This window comes from Hyla sarda, chromosome 12, assembly GCF_029499605.1.
Source record: "Hyla sarda isolate aHylSar1 chromosome 12, aHylSar1.hap1, whole genome shotgun sequence".
Classification (NCBI taxonomy): Eukaryota; Metazoa; Chordata; class Amphibia; order Anura; family Hylidae; genus Hyla; species Hyla sarda.
In genome coordinates, this window is record NC_079200.1 from 70217578 (window position 1) to 70237776 (window position 20199).

General features: G+C 44.0%; 1 protein-coding gene across 1 annotated transcript; it reads left to right on the forward strand.

The window, feature by feature from the left end:
* The first annotated feature begins 13316 nt into the window (after nucleotides 1-13316).
* Nucleotides 13317-17868, forward strand: LOC130296669 (protein spinster homolog 1-like). Its single transcript, XM_056548459.1, has 2 exons — nucleotides 13317-13552; nucleotides 16329-17868. The coding sequence occupies exon 2, from the start codon at nucleotides 16354-16356 to the stop codon at nucleotides 17866-17868; it is 1515 nt and encodes a 504-aa protein (XP_056404434.1). The 5' UTR covers nucleotides 13317-13552; nucleotides 16329-16353.
* The last annotated feature ends 2331 nt before the right edge of the window (nucleotides 17869-20199 follow it).

Sequence of the window (20199 nt, forward strand, 5' to 3'; positions counted from 1 at the left end):
AAAATGTAAAAAATAAGAATATGTGGTATTGCCGTGTGCGTAAATTTACGAACTATAAAAATATAATGTTGATTAAAAAGCACAGTCAATGGCGTATGCGTAAAAAAAATTCCAAAGCCCGAAATTACATATTTTTGGTCATTTTGCATGCCCTAAAAATACTAATAAAAAGCGATCAAAAAGTCCCATCAAAACAAAAATGGTACCAAAAAATGAGCCCTCAGCCCCACATGCTAAAAAATAAAAAAGTTATAGGGGTCAGAAGATGACAATTTTAAACATACAAATTTTGGTGCTTGTAGTTATAATTTATTTAAGTCGTAAAGTAAAATAAAACCTACATAAATTGGGTATCCTTGTAACCATATGGACCTGCAGAAAAAAAAACAAGGTGTAATTTTTTACCAAAAAGTGCACTATGTAGAAACAAAAGCTGCTAAAATTACAAAATGGCGTTTTGTTTTTTTTCCAATTTTGTTCCGTCATAGATTTTGGGGTGAAATGACTGATGACATTACAAAGTTAAATTGGTAGTGCATAAAACAAGCCCTAATATAGGTCTGTAGGTGGAAAAATGAAAGTGTTATGATTTTTAGAAGGTGAGGAGGAAAAAACGAAAATGCAAAAACAGGAAAACTCCTGAAAGGGTTAAATTATCTACTAAATATTGGCTTGGAGGCCTTGAATCCTTTGTTTTCCCCAGTATAGACCCTAAAGAAATTTTCCCCCTACCTGAAACCCTTGGATCTTTCAAGATAGATTTTCATACAGAATATGCAAAATTGGAGAGGGATAAAAAAAAAAAAAAAAAAAGTAGAGAAAAGAAAAAAGACGGAGGCGCTCCTTGTGGAGTAAAATCACTATAATGTAGGGGGAGGGTAGGGGGAAGAATCACCGCTCACCTGACATAGTTGTGTAGCCCATACACAACAATGGTGATCGCGTAGAAAATGATCCGGGTCTGCAGCCTTCCTGATATGAGACAATGGTGAACAGGGCAGGCTTCTAGTTCAGGAATTCATCGGCGCTGACCGGGAGAAGGACATCAGACAGGTAGGATACCTTAACAGAGGATTTTATTGTGGATAATGCAACACGTTTCACCACGCATGCGTGGCTTCATCAGGCATCATGCCTGATGAAGCCACGCATGCGTGGGGAAACGCGTTGCATTATCCACAATAAAATCCTCTGTTAAGGTATCCTACCTGTCTGATGTCCTTCTCCCGGTCAGCGCCGATGAATTCCTGAACTAGAAGCCCGCCCTGTTCACCAAAAAAAAAAAAAAAGTATCAGCAGGAATATAATCTGATTAATGTTTCTGAATTAAGGCACCTTGGGAATGAAAGATCGAAAGATCCCACTGAGCAACAGGTCTCAGGATTTTAAGCTGAAGTATTTCCGCTCCCTTAAAGGGGTACTCCGCCCCTAGACATTTTATCCCCTATCCAAAGAAAAGGTAAAGAAAAAGTCCTGTGTAGACTCCAAGGCTGTGCTCAAGCGTGGGTATTCACCTAATCCCCAATGCAAGTCTTGATACGTAATACCATGAGCTATACATGCATTAGCTGTATAGTTCATGGTATTACATATCAATAGGGGATAAGATGTCTGATAGCGGGGGTCCTGCAGCTGGGAACCCCCGTGATCTCTCCTGCAGCACCCCCTGTAATCTGGTGCACGGAGCGAGCTTTGTTTCGTGCCTGATGACTGGCGATGCAGGGGTCGGAGGATCGTGATGTCATGGCCCTGCCCCCTTGTGATGTCATGCCCCTCTCCCTTAATGTAAGTCTATGGGAGGCGTGTGGTGGCTGTCACGCCCCGTCCCATAGACTTATAGTTACATAGTATGGTCGAAAAAAGACATATGTCCATCAATTTCAACCAAGGAATTGAAGGGAAGGGGTATAGTGGGATGAAGGGATGTGATTGTATTTCTGCATAAGCATAATGTTATTTTGTTCTAGGAATGTATCTAACCCTGTTTTAAAACTTTCAACTGATTCTGCTGTGACCAGTTCCTGGGGTAGACTTTCTCATAAATTCACAGTTTTTATGTTAAAGAAGGCGTGTCGGCCCTTGAGACTAAACCTTTTCTTCTCCAGACGGAGGGAGTGCCCCCTCGTCCTTTGGGGGGGTTTAACCTGGAACAGTTTTTCTCCATATTTTTTGTATGTTCCATTCATATACTTATATACGTTAATCATATCCCCCTTAAACATCTATTCTCATGACTAAACAAATGTAATTCTTTTAATCTTTCCTCATAACTAACATGTTCCCTGCCCCTTCTTAGTTTAGTTGCACGTCTCTGCACCTTCTCCAGCACCACATGGTCCCTTTCATGAACTGGTGACCAAAACCAAACAGCATGTTCCAGGTGAGGCCGTACCAGTGCTTTATAAAGACATTGCATGCTATTCTGTTGTGGTGGCCCAGTAAAGGAGTTGCCTCCTGTACCCTTTTCTGTCCTGTGTGGCAGCCAGTGTCCCCTGAGTCCACCTCCATTCCACAAACCCTAAATGGTGAATAGTGTCCTATGTTATTTATTGAATTGTCTTTCTAATGTTCATATGCCTTTAAATGTTGTTATCAAGTCTCATGTAACCAGGGAAGGTGTCAGTGACCAGGTGACTTGTGGGTGACCTATAGAACTCCTCCAAATTGCTCCCTTATAAACCAAGGGAGGAGCTAGCATGGTCAGATGCAGGGGCGGACACAGACAACAGAGGGCCCCTGTGCAAAGAATATGCCTGCCCCCCCCCCCCACCCAGGTAATATGTTTGCTAGGTAAGCAGGTAGTACATTTGCAAGTAGTAAATTAGGTAAGTAGAACATTCTCTAAGTAGGTAGGCAAGTAGTAAGTTTGCAAGTTATTTAGGCAGGTAGTAAGTTCAGTTGGTAGGAAGGCAAGTAAAACTTTGCCGCTAGGTAGGTAGGTTACTGTATATACTCGAGTATAAGCCGACCCGAATATAAGCCGAGGCCCCTAATTTCACCCCAAAATCCCAGGAAAAGTTATTGACTCGAGTATAAGCCTAGGGTGGGAAATACATAACCCCCCCTGTCATCATCCAGACCCCCGTCATTAACACCCTCATCATCATCACCCTGTCATCATCCCCCCTTCATCATCCCCCCTTCATCATCACCGCCTGTCATCATCCCCCCTTCATCATCCCACCCCCCCTCTTCATCATCCCCTTGTCATCATCCCACCCCCCCTTCATCATCCCCTTGTCATCATCCCCACCCCCCTTCATCATCCCCTTGTCATCATCCCATACACCCCTTCATCATCCCCTTGTCATCATCCCCTTGTCATCATCCCACACACCCCCTTCATCATCCCCTTGTCATCATCCCCACCGCCCTTCATCATCCCCTTGTCATCATCCTCTTGTCATCATCCCACCCCCCCCTTAATCATCCCCCTGTCATCATCCCACACCCCCCCTTCATCATCCCCTTGTCATAATCCCCCCCCTTCATCATCCCCCTGTCATCATCCCACACCCCCCCCCTTCATCATCCCCTTGTCATCATCCCCACCCCCCTTCATCATCCCCTTGTCATCATCCTCTTGTCATCATCCCACACCCCCCCTTCATCATCCCCGTCATCATCCCACACACCCCCCCTTCATCATCCCCTTGTCATAATCCCACCCCCCCCCCTTCATCATCCCCTTGTCATCATCACCACATGTCATCATCATCACCGCTTGTCAATGTCTGATACAGTGGTCTTCAACCTGCGGACCTCCAGATGTTTCAAAACTACAACTCCCAGCAAGCCCGGGCAGCCTTCGGCAGTCTGGGCTTGCTGGTAGTTGTAGTTTTGAAACCTCTGGAGGTCCGCAGGTTGAAGACCACTGCGGCCTTCGACATCATCCAGCCCCCTCTCACCCCCTTTAGTTCTGTACTCACCTCCGCTCGGCGCTGGTCCGGTGCTGCAGGACTGTCCGGTGGGGAGGTCGTCCAGTGGGATAGTGGTTCCGGGCTGCCATCTTCACCGGGAGCGCCTCTTCTCCGCGCTTCGGGCACGGAATAGAGGCGTTGCCTTGACGATGACGCAGAGGGACGTTGGTAATGAACTTACCTCTGCGTCGTCGTCAAGGCAACGTGACTATACCGGGCCCGAAGCATGGAGAAGAGGCCCCCCCCGATGAAGATGGCAGCCCGGAACCACTATCCCACCGGACGACCTCCCCACCGGACAGTCCTGCAGCACCGGACCAGCGCCGAGCGGAGATGAGTACAGAACTAAAGGGGGTGAGAGGGGCTGGATGATGTCGAAGGCCGCAGTGGTCTTCAACCTGCGGACCTCCAGAGGTTTCAAAACTACAACTCCCAGCAAGCCCGGGCAGCCATCGGCTGTCCGGGCTTGCTGGGAGTTGTAGTTTTGAAACCTCTGGAGGTCCGCAGGTTGAAGACCACTGAGGGCGGAGAGTTCAATCGAGTATAAGCCAAGGGGGGTGTTTTCAGCACGAAAAATTGTGCTGAAAAACTCGGCTTATACTCGATTATATACGGTATACGTTTGTTAGGTAGGCAGGAAAAGCATTTACTAGGTAGGTAATATGTTTGGTTGGTAGGTAGGCAGGTATATGTTTGGTTGGTAGGTGGGTGGCCACGTTACATTTGGTAGGTAGGCCCTTAGTCCAGTGTTTTCCAAACAGGCTTTGGCTGTTTGGGCATGCTGGGAGTTGTAGTTTTGCAACAGCTGGAGGCACTCAGGTTGGGAAACACTGGACTAAGGGCCCAACTACCCACCAAAATGCCACCTTCTGCTGCAAAACTCTAACTTCCAGTTTAGACTGTCCGAGCATGCTGGGAGTTGTAGTTTTGCAACAGATGGAGAGACAATGTTTCGAAAACACTGCCGTAGTTAGTGTTTCCCAACCTGGGGGCCTCCAGCTGTTGCAAAACTACAACTCCCAGCATGCCCGGACAGTCTTAAGCTGGGAGTTAGAGTTTTTCAACAGCTGGAGGCACCCAGGTTGGAAAACAATGGACTAAGGACCTACCTACCAAACCTGAGTGTCTCCAGCTGTTGCAGAACTATAACTCCCAGCATGCCTGGACAGCTAAAGACTGTCAGGGGAATGCTGGGAGTTGTAGTTTTGCAACAGCTGGAAGTCCCCAGGTTGGAAAATACTGACTAAGGCAGTGTTTTCAAAACAGTGTCTCTCCAGGTGGTCCAAAACTACAACTCCCAGCATTCCCGGACAGTCTCTAGCTGTCAAGGCATGCTGGAAGTTATAGTTTTGCAACAGCTGGAGTCACACTGATTTGTAAACACTGGTGTAACACTGGAGGCACACTGATTTGTAAAACTGGTGCTGAAACAATGATGACACTGAGCGCACCGTGATTCACTGACCTGCAGGAAAAGCAGAAGGCGGCGAACAGAGAACGGGACACCAATATTGGAGCAACGGGGGAGCATAGACAGTTGAGTTAGTTTCTTTTGGAATAATTTTCATCCCTGGCACAGTGGATAAAACTAAAATAAAATACTAAAAAAGCCAGCAAGTAGAAGTAAAATGTCCGTCTTTATTCAGGGTTCTTCCTTAAAAGCCTTCACGGTGGCAGACAAACCGTAAACATATCAAAAATATGAAATATTGCACAAACAGAGGGGGGTCCCAAGCATGGCTGACGCGTTTCTGATCTATCGATCCTTACTCATAGCCTGTAGATCCTCAAATGAGGCACCCTTATATACTCCAGGGCTTATTCCCCATTCCCACAGGAAGGGGAGGGACAGGTCCACATCACATGTGCGCGTGATTAAAACAAAAACATGGGACCAAACACAGATAAATTATTCGGAGACATATCAGTAATGTAATATTAAATCTGTTTTGCTATTTAGACCATGGGGTTGAATACAATTCAAAAGATAAATCCACATGATTTCCCTATTGTGGAGGGATCGAATATGGTCACCTCCCCTTTTATTTAGGTTTACCTTCTCAATGCCTGAGAACCTGAGGGAAGTGGTGTCTGAATTATGACATATTAGAAAATGTTTAGATATGTTAGAAATGTTCGAGCTTAAAGGGCCAGCAGCATGTCTAATGTGCTCTTGCATGTGTTTTTTAAGGGACCTTTTGGTGGAACCCACATATGTTAAGTGACATTGTGTGCACATGATTTTATATAAAACAAAAGTGCTATCACAGTTTATAAAGTTATGAATGACATGGCATTTGCCATCCACCGTACCTTCTATTTTCTGGCATTTTTCGGCAAAGGGACACACCACACACCGCGATTTACCGCACTTGTGGAAGCCCTTGGTGCTAATCCACTGGGTGGTAACACTAGCCGTGTCCACCATACTGGGAACAAGGAGATTGGATAGAGTAGGTGCCCGCCTCACTGCAAATCTCACACCTGACTTTATAATCTCCCCTACCGTGGGATCTGTTGATAGCAAAGGTAAGTGTTTAATTACAATGCGTTTGATGTCATTAAATTCTGGACTGTACGTGGTGACAAATGTAGGACAATCTTGTGATTCAGTTGGTTGCTTACTTGTAAAAAGGGATTTTCGATCCATAGGATCCACTCTCGACCGAGCTTTTTTCAAGAGCCATCCAGGGTAACCTCGAGCCGCCAGGCGTGTGCATGCTGCATCAGCTTCCCTGCGGTACATCTCGGCGGAAGAACTGTTCCGCTTAATTCGTATTAGTTCACCTCCTGGTATGGCTCTTACTGTTTGTTTGGAATGGCATGAATTCGCCCTTCGGATGGTATTGCCTGATATCTTTTTTCTGTAAGGATCAACCTCAATTTTATTTGTATCAGGGTTGCCACGTAATATGACCTCCAAAAAGGGGGTTTCACTTTTACACCATGTGTGGGTAAACGTAAGATTGAACCGATTATTATTGATATATGTCATGAATGCATCAACGGTCAGATGGTCAGACGACCAAATGATGAACACATCGTCTACATACCTCCCATACCATGCGAGGCATGTGGAAAATGGATTGGTGTCAGAAAAACTGCTCCTCCCACCAAAAAACAAAAAGCTTAGCCCGAGCTGGTGATGACTTTGCTCCCATTGAAGCACCCGTGCGCTGCAAATAAAAATTGTTACCAAACATAAAATAATTGTGTTTTAACACAAAATCTACCACCTCAATAATGTAATGTCTCAAATCCACAGAATATTTAGAAAATCTCATCAGTATATCCGAGATAGCTGATAATGCCAGGTTTTTCGGAATACTGGAATAGAGCGATTCAATGTCGCAAGTAAGCCACGACAGAGAATCGCTCCATGTGAATTTATCCATGATTTTTAGCAAGTGCTTAGTGTCCTTGATATAACTTGGGCATTGCATAACCAGAGGTTGCAGTACTGAGTCCAACCACTCGCATAGGTGCTCGTTATGGGATCCGATCCCCGCCACGATCGGACGCATCGGCGGCTGGAATCGGTCCTTATGCAGCTTGGGAAGCGAGTGGAAGATAGGAATAATTGGAGCAGGCACGAAATTTAATCCACTTCTTTTTGGGTCAAAATAGATCTGGCTTTCCCCTCTTCCAACAGAGTCAACAGTTCTTTTTTAAAAGGTTCAGTGGGATCCCCACAAAGTTTAAGGTAAGTTTTATCATCAGATAGTAGATTTTCATTTAAATTGATATACAGTCCCGTGTCCATACATACTACTGAGCCGCCTTTATCGGTGGATCGGATCGTCAAATTTTTTTGCTTTCATTTCTTTATGGACATTACTTTTGATTGTAGATTAACTAAATCTTTCATGATAAGGTCCTGGAACCAAACAAAAATTGCTGGTCTGGTCTGTATGGGGTAAAAATTTTGGTTTTAAGTGGAGAAGGTATGTGCAGTATTCACTTCATCACAAATTGATATCCCACTATTTTCAAGGAGACAGAGATCTCTAAAAGCAATTTGTTCTGCTAATGTATGCATTAGTGGTAAATCAGGGTTTATAGAAAGTTGAGGTGGGTCCGATGGTTCATCAGCATTTTCCACAAAAAAATGTTTCTTAACTGTTAAAGTTCTCACAAATGTATTTATATCCAAAATTGTCCGATAAACATCAAAATGATGTGTAGGAGAGAAACCCATTCCTTTCCACAGGACCGAGATTTCTTCATCTGTAATGATTTGTGCAGAAATGTTAATGACTTGAAAATCCTCTTTTATTACTTTTTCCGTTTGTCCTTGTTACGCTCCGAAGCTCTTCTTCCTATGTTTTCTGCCACCGCGCCTTCCTCGTTTTTTGACTGTCTTCTCGCATTGCGATTCTTGTGAGTGTTCACATATTGCGGTTCTGAGTCCCCGCTAGTGTCCGTGGTATCTGAACAATCTGAATTTTCAGTAAACTCCTGGTCAGAAGAACTAAATTCACATGGAGCGATTCTCTGTCGTGGCTTACTTGCGACATTAAATCGCTCTATTCCAGTATTCCGCAAAACCTGGCATTATCAGCTATCTCGGATATACTGATGAGATTTTCTAAATATTCTGTGGATTTGAGACATTACATTATTGAGGTGGTAGATTTTGTGTTAAAACACAATTATTTTATGTTTGGTAACAATTTTTATTTGCAGCGCACGGGTGCTTCAATGGGAGCAAAGTCATCACCAGCTCGGGCTAAGCTTTTTGTTTTTTGGTGGGAGGAGCAGTTTATTTTTTCTGACACCAATCCATTTTCCACATGCCTCGCATGGTATGGGAGGTATGTAGACGATGTGGTCATCATTTGGTCGTCCGACCATCTGACCGTTGATGCATTCATGACATATATCAATAATAATCGGATCAATCTTAAAGGGGTATTCCAGGAAAAAACTTTTTTATATATATCAACTAGCTCCAGAAAGTTAAACAGATTTGTAAATTACTTCTATTAAAAAATCTTAACCCTTTCAGTACTTATGAGCTTCTGAAGTTAAGGTTGTTATTTTCTGTCTAAGTGCTCTCTGATGACACCTGTCTCGGGAAACGCCCAGTTTAGAAGAGGTTTGCTATGGGGATTTGCTTCTAAACTGGGCGTTGCCCGAGACAGGTGTCATCAGAGAGGACTTAGACAGAAAAAAACAACCTTAACTTCAGAAGGTCATAAGTACTGAAAGGATTAAGATTTTTTAATAGAAGTAATTTACAAATCTGTTTAACTTTCTGGAGCCAGTTGATATATAAAAAAAAGTTTTGGACTGGAATACCCCTTTAAGTCCCAGGATGCCCTTGGTCTTAGTGGGGTTAAAAGGTCAAAAGATTAAAATATATAAACTAAGAAGACACTGTGAAGTACGGGGATATACTCGGCAGGCCTGGAGAAATATTTTTCTAAAAGATGTTTTTATGTACTTGATGTATTTCTAGGTGTATATTAATATATATATATATATATATATATATATATATATATATATATATATGTCAAAGAAGAAAGCAGCACTCCTAAAGCGTGAGTAGGTGCCTCTAGCTACGGTCCGTGTCCAGGATTCTGCATACGTAGTTCCAAGGAAAATGCTGCGGCACTCAAGGTATGGTGAAAAAAGGAAAACTATTTATTCATCCCAAATGTGCAAAGAGCAACGTTTCAATGGTCTCACACCAAGTGTCTTGATAATGATGGTGTGAGACCATTGAAACGTTGCTCTTTGCACATTTGGGATGAATAAATAGTTTTCATTTTTTCTCCATACCTTGAGTGCCGCAGCATTTTCCTTGGAACTACGTATGCAGAATCCTGGACACGGACCCTAGCTGGAGGCACCTACTCACGCTTGGAACTATATATATATATATATATATATATAGTAACAATCCAAATGAAGAAGCACCATGCGTGGCTATTGCCAAGGATTCCAGATCCTGTTGGGTGCTCAGCTCCAGGGTCCGACTCAGGCCCCAAGTAATTCACCAAAAAACAAAGAGAGCGGCACTCCAAGTACGTGTAACCCCGTGCGGGTGTATTTATTCACACATCTGTAGAAAAGCGCAACGTTTCGGCTCCTCAATAGAGCCTTTCTCAAGCACAAGCACAAGTGAAATGCACAATATATTTATAAGCCCCTCAATTAGCACACATTGATGAGGGGGAGGTGTCAAAAACTGTCACAATCCCGTGACGTCATATAATAAACAGTGATAAAACAATCTCACTCACAGTGATCTATTGGTGTATAAAGATACATATACAGCAAAATCATCTTTCAATAATCATATAGTGCGAAACCCCACTTGAAAGTGACAAATTATAATACTTCCAGTGTCCGATTGTGTACCTATATTCATGATCTCCGGTGTAGTGGGCGGTCATCAGCTGTTGCTGGCTGCGTCACTCCTCCAATAGCGCATGGTTGTTCACTCCGCTCCCTCCGTTTGTAAACAAACTAAATGCGCAAGTCCCGGATCACAACTTCCGGCCATACCGGAAGTCGTCAGTCCGCGTCATCAGCCAACCCACATCACTGGGTCAAAAAATTCGTCACAGTCCTGTATCCAGGCCACGCCTCCTTGCGCTTGCTCATTGAAATTCAAGGTGTCACAGGCTGCCATGTTACAAATGGGCAATCCTGCCCACATGGTACCCCCCTCGTCTTTTTCTTTTTCCTTTTTCCTTTTTTCTTTTTTCAGGAGAAGAGATACCTGGCCATATATCACTAAACGGTCGGCTAATAGATAATATACCAATTAAACTCCAAGTAACTATAGCCTAATCTACTTAACTATGAAAGATTAACTATGGACAGATAAACATAGACCGTATTGCATGTCTGCAAAAGCACAAGGGTGACCGCTCACCAGGTCCCGCTACCTCTTGCAATGGTTCCACTAATTGTGGACGATGTCAATTCTTCTCGTCCTGCATTTGTGGAAGGGACCTAAAGAGGGACTTGTACCTTGCCGACCCCTTACAGGGTTTTTAAGGTGATCCCCTGCTGTCCTCAAACCATCAGGTATGGGCCTCTAAGGTAGAGCTTAAATTCCATCACCCAATATCCAGGCCTGTCTTGTCAGTCTGTCCTTCAAAACATAAATCCTGACCGTTTTTATAACAAATCACTATCATCCCTTCTCCTGAAAAAAAAGAGGGAAAAAGCACAGAAATAGTACAGGGGGAAGAGAATGGTGGCTGATTATACTCATAGTGGTGGCTGTTGTTCAAAAAAGTGGTGGCTGTTGTTCAAAAAATGGGGGATGATCGCAGTCTTCGCCTCAGTTGACCGACTCGCCCATCTTCAACCGGATCTCATGTTACGTGTCTGCAAGTGAAAAAAATGTGTAAGTATACATAAGTTTAAATGTAAAATATAACTGTACTGGTATTTAATACCTCCTAATACAAAAGAACATGCTACTACCAATAAGCCGACAAGGTAAATCCTGGTGTGAGAGGGGAGTCAAATCCCCGAGTACGCCTCCAACTTGCATGCCTCAAAAGAACACCCTGACTGGAAAGTCGACATTTAAACCTTTAGGGCTTAAGGTATCTAATTTGTGGATCCATATAATTTCTTTCTGCTTCAGTAACCTGGTTCTGTCCCCCCCTCTCTTAGGAACTGGGACATGTTCCAGGACACTGAATCTGAGGTCACTGATCTTGTGACCATACTCCAGAAAATGACGAGGTATTGGTAGTTCTACTTTCTTGGTCCTAATGGAAGACTTATGATTATTCAACCTAATTCTTTTTTCATTTTTCACTTGCAGACACGTAACATGAGATCCGGTTGAAGATGGGCGAGTCGGTCAACTGAGGCGAAGACTGCGATCATCCCCCATTTTTTGAACAACAGCCACCACTTTTTTGAACAACAGCCACCACTATGAGTATAATCAGCCACCATTCTCTACCCCCTGTACTATTTCTGTGCTTTTTCCCTCTTTTTTTTCAGGAGAAGGGATGATAGTGATTTGTTATAAAAACGGTCAGGATTTATGTTTTGAAGGACAGACTGACAAGACAGGCCTGGATATTGGGTGATGGAATTTAAGCTCTACCTTAGAGGCCCATACCTGATGGTTTGAGGACAGCAGGGGATCACCTTAAGAACCCTGTAAGGGGTCGGCAAGGTACAAGTCCCTCTTTAGGTCCCTTCCACAAATGCAGGACGAGAAGAATTGACATCGTCCACAATTAGTGGAACCATTGCAAGAGGTAGCGGGACCTGGTGAGCGGTCACCCTTGTGCTTTTGCAGACATGCAATACGGTCTATGTTTATCTGTCCATAGTTAATCTTTCATAGTTAAGTAGATTAGGCTATAGTTACTTGGAGTTTAATTGGTATATTATCTATTAGCCGACCGTTTAGTGATATATGGCCAGGTATCTCTTCTCCTGAAAAAAGAAAAAAGGAAAAAGAAAAAGACGAGGGGGGTACCATGTGGGCAGGATTGCCCATTTGTAACATGGCAGCCTGTGACACCTTGAATTTCAATGAGCAAGCGCAAGGAGGCGGGGCCTGGATACAGGACTGTGACAAATTTTTTGACCCAGTGATGTGGGTTGGCTGATGACGCGGACTGACGACTTCCGGTATGGCCGGAAGTTGTGATCCGGGACTTGCGCATTTAGTTTGTTTACAAACGGAGGGAGCGGAGTGAACAACCATGCGCTATTGGAGGAGTGACGCAGCCAGCAACAGCTGATGACCGCCCACTACACCGGAGATCATGAATATAGGTACACAATCGGACACTGGAAGTATTATAATTTGTCACTTTCAAGTGGGGTTTCGCACTATATGATTATTGAAAGATGATTTTGCTGTATATGTATCTTTATACACCAATAGATCACTGTGAGTGAGATTGTTTTATCACTGTTTATTATATGACGTCACGGGATTGTGACAGTTTTTGACACCTCCCCCTCATCAATGTGTGCTAATTGAGGGGCTTATAAATATATTGTGCATTTCACTTGTGCTTGAGAAAGGCTCTATTGAGGAGCCGAAACGTTGCGCTTTTCTACAGATGTGTGAATAAATACACCCGCACAGGGTTACACGTACTTGGAGTGCCGCTCTCTTTGTTTTTTGGTATATATATATATATATATATATATATATATACACAAATCAAAAAATATGTTGCAGTCTCTTGTAATACCTTTTTTATTGGACTAACAGAATTTTGTAGAGACAAGCTTTCAGGATTCCTCCCTTTATCAAGTCCAATAGTCAAGGACTAATGATCAAAGGACTTTATAAATTATCAGGGAGGAATCCCGAAAGTTTGTCTCTACAAAATTCTGTTAGTCCAATAAAAAAGGTATTACAATCTGCATCACTGGACTAATATGGCTACTCACATTTACTATACAGATATACACATACCTGAAGATGGTTTAGAACCCTGTGATGTCACACATGCTTGTGATGATGTCACCGTAAGCTGTACAAGGAGGTGCGCGCCGGCTGCAGTCTCTTCAGTGTGTTTTGCATTCACAACCTGTGGTGCAAAGTGTTTCTTAGAGAGTTTCTATTTGCGATAGAGAATTCAAGATTTTGACCGTTCCTTGTCTGAAGAGAGAACCACAAGGTAAGTCTCAGCCTCTTCTATTCATACATACACAGGGCTTTTTGTTTGACAGTTTTTTTTTTATTGTTGTTGCTTTTTTTTTTTTGAAAAAAAACCTAGAAATTAATTTCCAAAAGAAATAACAAAAGTTATATTCCTCATAGCATTGTGACAATACTTGGCTTAGGCATTAAACATAATAAAACACACAGATAGTATCATGACCAGAGCTTTTTCTTGCAAAACTGCTAAAATGCAATTATGCCCAAAAAAGCCCCCAAGAAAAAGAGTCCTAATTCATGAAGTTCTAAAAGATATAAGTCTATGAGAAAGATTTGGTGGTGTAGTAAAAGAATGACAGAAAGATTAGGGCAGAAATATAATAGTATATAATAGAATTCTGTGTGTACTAACAATAGAAATACTCCGGGTACTCCGAAAGGGAAAATTTTCAAATCAACTAGTGGCAGAAAGTCATATAGGGGACGGATAGATCCCAATGAGGTGGGGTAGGTTCATTATTAGTAAATGTATATAGCGGGATAGCCCAATTGTATCTACAGTATGAAGTTCACATGGCCCAGTGACCATACAGCCAAGCCCTTATAATCCACCATTACTGGGACAGATTCAGGGTTGTCATATATTACTAGGACCGGACAGGTTCAGGGTTATCAGATATTACTAGGACCGGACAGGTTCAGGGTTATCAGATATTACTAGGACCGGAGAGGTTTAGGGTTATCAGATATTACTAGGACCGGTCAGGTTCAGGGTTATCAGATATTACTAGGACCGGACAGGTTCAGGGTTATCAGATATTACTAGGACCGGACAGGTGCAGGGTTATCAGATATTACTAGGACCGGACAGGTGCAGGGTTATCAGATATTACTAGGACCGGAGAGGTTCAGGTTTATCAGATATTACTAGGACCGGACAGGTTCAGGGTTATCAGATATTACTAGGACTGAACAGGTTCAGGGTTATCAGATATTACTAGGACCGGACAGGTTCAGGGTTATCAGATATTACTAGGACTGGACAGGTTCAGGGTTATCAGATATTACTAGGACCGGACAGGTTCAGGGTTATCAGATATTACTAGGACCGGACAGGTTCAGGGTTATCAGATATTACTAGGACCGGACAGGTTCAGGGTTATCAGATATTACTAGGACCGGACAGGTTCAGGGTTATCAGATATTACTAGGACCGGACAGGTTCAGGGTTATCAGATATTACTAGGACCGGACAGGTTCAGGGTTATCAGATATTACTAGGACCGGACAGGTTCAGGGTTATCAGATATTACTAGGACCGGACAGGTTAAGGGTTATCAGATATTACTAGGACTGGACAGGTTCAGGGTTATCAGATATTACTAGGACCGGACAGGTTCAGGGTTATCAGATATTACTAGGACCGGACAGGTTCAGGGTTATCAGATATTACTAGGACCGGACAGGTTCAGGGTTATCAGATATTACTAGGACCAGACAGGTTCAGGGTTATCAGATATTACTAGGACCGGACAGGTTCAGGGTTATCAGATATTACTAGGACCGGACAGGTTAAGGGTTATCAGATATTACTAGGACTGGACAGGTTCAGGGTTATCAGATATTACTAGGACCGGACAGGTTCAGGGTTATCAGATATTACTAGGACCGGACAGGTTCAGGGTTATCAGATATTACTAGGACCGGACAGGTTCAGGGTTATCAGATATTACTAGGACCGGACAGGTTCAGGGTTATCAAATATTACTAGGACCGGACAGGTTCAGGGTTATCAGATATTACTAGGACCGGACAGGTTCAGGGTTATCAGATATTACTAGGACCGGACAGGTTCAGGGTTATCAGATATTACTAGGACCGGACAGGTTCAGGGTTATCAGATATTACTAAGACCGGACAGGTTCAGGGTTATCAGATATTACTAGGACCGGACAGGTTCAGGGTTATCAGATATTACTAGGACCGGACAGGTTCAGGGTTATCAGATATTACTAGGCCCGGACAGGTTCAGGGTTATCAGATATTACTAGGACCGGAAAGGTTCAGGGTTATCAGATATTACTAGGACCGGACAGGTTCAGGGTTATCAGACATTACTAGGACCGGACAGGTTCAGGGTTATCAAATATTACTAGGACCGGACAGGTTCAGGGTTATCAGATATTACTAGGACCGGACAGGTTCAGGGTTATCAGATATTACTAGGACCGGACAGGTTCAGGGTTATCAGATATTACTAGGACCGGACAGGTTCAGGGTTATCAGATATTACTAAGACCGGACAGGTTCAGGGTTATCAGATATTACTAGGACCGGACAGGTTCAGGGTTATCAGATATTACTAGGACCGGACAGGTTCAGGGTTATCAGATATTACTAGGACCGGACAGGTTCAGGGTTATCAGATATTACTAAGACCGGACAGGTTCAGGGTTATCAGATATTACTAGGACCGGACAGGTTCAGGGTTATCAGATATTACTAGGACCGGACAGGTTCAGGGTTATCAGATATTACTAGGACCGGACAGGTTCAGGGTTATCAGATATTACTAGGACCGGACAGGTTCAGGGTTATCAGACATTGGTAACCTCAGGGAAGACGTCTCCATATAAAACACTTATAGAGAAGCGTCTTCTTCTGAGGCTGCGATGGTCTTAGTGTTATCTTGTGGTTCTGTGCTGGACATTTCTGCTCTGTATGAAGGATCTATTGTATAATGACAGGAATGATGACATGTTGTCTAATGTGTTCACTTATCTCTCTCTCTCTAGTGTTTTCAGGCTCTGACCTGTGACCATGGCCTCTCCACAAGACCCATTGCTGAAGGAGGAGGAAGAAGCAATGGAGGACCATAGTGATATGGATGTAGAAAAGGGCGATATCCCTGAGAGGCAGAACCTGCCATCTCTAAGCGTGATGTCCACCGCACGTTCCATCATCACCGTAGTGATCCTCGCCTTTGTTAATTTGCTCATCTATGCAAATCGCTCCAGCGTGGCGGGGGTGCTGCCTTATATACAGAAAGCATATGACACCAATGCTAGTCTGTCTGGCTTATTGAATACATTGTTCATTGGAAGCTACGTGCTGGTCGCACCAATTGCCGGATATTTGGGCGACCACTGTAATAAGAAATCTACTGTTTGTGCAGGAGTCATCGTTTGGCTGAGCATGACACTTACCCTGTCATTCATCCCTGACGGGTACTTCCTGCTCTTCCTGCTGACGAGTGGACTGGTTGGAGCCGGAGAGGCGACTTTCTGCACCATCGCCCCCTCCATCATTGCAGACCTTTTTACAAGTGACCAGCGGACCCGCATGCTGAACGTGTTTTACTCCGTCATACCTGTAGGCTGCGGACTAGGATACATCATCGGGCCCAAAGTGACTGATGCAGCAAGGGGTGATTGGCACTGGGCATTTCGGGTCACCCCTGGCCTGGGCCTCATAGCTGTGGCTTTGATGATTTTGGTCACAAAAGAGCTTCCAAGAACGATTACAAACGGGAAGAAGAACAACAAATCCCAGAAGTTTGCCAAATGGGCGACAGATCTGAAAAAAATATTTAAAAATCGAAGCTTCATGTTAACCACCATGGGATCGACGGCGGTATCCTTCATAGTGGGAGCCATAGGTGTATGGGGTCCGTCATACCTGACCCACGCACGAACACTCCTACAAGAGAAGGACCCTTGCCGTGCTGAACCGTGTGACTATCACGACATCCTAATATTTGGTGTGGTTACAGTCGTTTCCGGCATTCTGGGAGTTGTAGCAGGGACGGAGATAAGTAAAAGATATCGCAAATCCAACCCACGGGCGGACCCGCTTGTGTGTGGATGCGCGATGATGCTCTCTGCCCCTTTTCTTCTGTTGGCATTGACTTTTGGCAACATCAGCCTCGTTGCCACCAACATCTTCATCTTCATCGGAGAGACGCTTCTGTCAGTAAATTTCACCCTCATATCTGACATTATACTAAAAGTAGTAACTCCGTGGAGGAGATCTTCAGCCCTGGCCGTGCAGATGACAATCTATCACCTCCTAGGTGACGCCGGCAGCCCGTACCTCATCGGCCTGATATCTGACACCTACGAACGAGGATATGCCAAATCCCCTCTTCTGAAATACCGCAGCCTGGAGTATGCCCTCATGACCTGCACCATAATGGCAGTCATCGGAGGAGCCTTCTTCATGGCCACGGCCCTATATATAGAGAGGGACGAAAAAGAAGCAGAGATGGAATCAGAACCTCCGTCATCCTCCTCCTCCTCACTGCTTCCTGCCGATGAGGACCGCGCTTCAGACTGAGGAAGTCATTGCTTACCTTTATCTCGTTTACTTCATTAAAAAAAAATTAAGAAAAAAATAACTGTATTTGTTCTATGTTCCACTTTACCCCTTATTCTCTACGGTAGGGGCGGACACAGACAGCAGAGGGCCCTTGTGCAAAGAATGTGCCTATGCCCCCCCCCCAAAACATCAGTTGTTCAGCACCCCTCCTCCATGTGTCACTTATTCAGGTGGACCCCCATATGTTACTTGCTGTATAAGTTTCTAATTATTTATTAAGGCCTCCCATATGCCGCAGCTCATTCAAGCCCCCCACATTAGGTAGCATAGATTCCCAACATTAGGTGGCATAGATTCCCCCACATTAGGTAGCATAGTTTCCTCACATTAGGTAGCATAGTTTCCCCACATTAGGTAGCATAGATTCCCTACATTAGGTAGCAGTTTCCCCACATTAGGTAGCATAGTTTGCCCACATTAGGTAGCATAGTTTCCCCACATTAGGTAGCATAGTTTCCCCACAATAGGTAGCACAGATTCCCCACATTAGGTAACATAGTTTCCCCACATTAGGTAGCATAGTTTCCCCACATTAGGTAGCACAGATTCCCCACATTAGGTAACATAGTTTCCCCACATTAGGTAGCATAGTTTCCTCACATTAGGTAGCACAGATTCCCCACATCAGGTAACATAGTTTCCCCACATTAGGTAACATAGTTTCCCCACATTAGGTAGCATAGTTTGCCCACATTAGGTAGCACAGATTCCCCACATTAGGTAACATAGTTTCCCCACATTAGGTAGCATAGTTTCCCCACATTAGGTAGCACAGATTCCCCACATTAGGTAACATAGTTTCCCCACATTATGTAGCATAGATTCCTCACATTAGGTAGCCATAGCCCCCCCCAAACACACAGACAGACACAGACACACACAGAGACACACTTACCTGCCCTGCACAGCGCTTCTCCTCTCCGGCAGCGGCCTGACGAGTGACGTCACTGATGTCCTCCTGAGCGGGTCTGCAGAAGTACGTCACTTGTGCGACGTCCCTCGTCAGACCCCGGTTGGCCGGAGGCAGACTCACTGTCTAAAGTGCCCGCTATTTTACCCCACAGCTGCTTTAGAACAGTGAGCAGCGGCGGCGCCAACCCTACCATGAACCTACTAGGCACAAAAAAAATAAGGGGGCAGCAAAATGCCGCCCCTGAAAAGTGCCACCTGGGACTTATGGTCCCACCGAGTCCCATGGTAGGGCCGACCAGAGGCGGCTCTAGACTTTGTGAGGCCTTAGGCGAAACTTGAACATGAGGCCCTGCTTTATTTTCTGCTGAAATTACATGGTGGTCCGTCTGTGAGATGGTTATACTGTGACATCACTGTGTATTATCCCTGTACTGTGACATCACTGTGTATTATCTCTGTACTGTGCAATCACTCTGTGTATTATCCCTGTAATGTGACATCACTGTGTATTAACTCTGTACTGTGCCATCACTCTGTGTATTAACTCTATACTGTGCCATCACTCTGTGTATTATCCCTGTACTGTGCCATCACTCTGTGTATTATCTCTGTACTGTGACATCACTGTGTGTATTATCACTGTACTGTGACATCACTGTGTATTATCCCTGTACTGTGACATCACTGTGTGTATTATCCCTGTACTGTGACATCACTGTGTATTATCCCTGTACTTTGACATCACTGTGTGTATTATCCCTGTACTGTGACATCACTGTGTATTATCCCTGTACTGTGCCATCACTCTGTGTATTATCTCTGTACTGTGACATCACTGTGTGTATTATCCCTGTACTGTGGCATCACTGTGTATTATCCCTGTACTGTGACATCACTGTGTATTATCTCTGTACTGTGCCATCACTCTGTGTATTATCCCTGTAATGTGACATCACTGTGTATTAACTCTGTACTGTGCCATCACTGTGTATTATCCCTGTACTGTGACATCACTGTGTATTATCTCTGTACTGTGCCATCACTCTGTGTATTATCCCTGTACTGTGACATCACTGTGTGTATTATCCCTGTACTGTGACATCACTGTGTATTATCCCTGTACTGTGACATCACTGTGTATTATCTCTGTACTGTGACATCACTGTGTATTGTCCCTGTACTGTGACATCACTGTGTGTATTATCCCTGTAATGTGACATCACTGTGTATTATCCCTGCACTGTGACATCACTCTGTATATTATCCCTGTACTATGATGTCACTCTATATATTATCCCTGTACTGTGACATCACTGTGTGTATTATCCCTGTACTGTGACATCACTGTGTATTATCCCTGTACTGTGACATCACTGT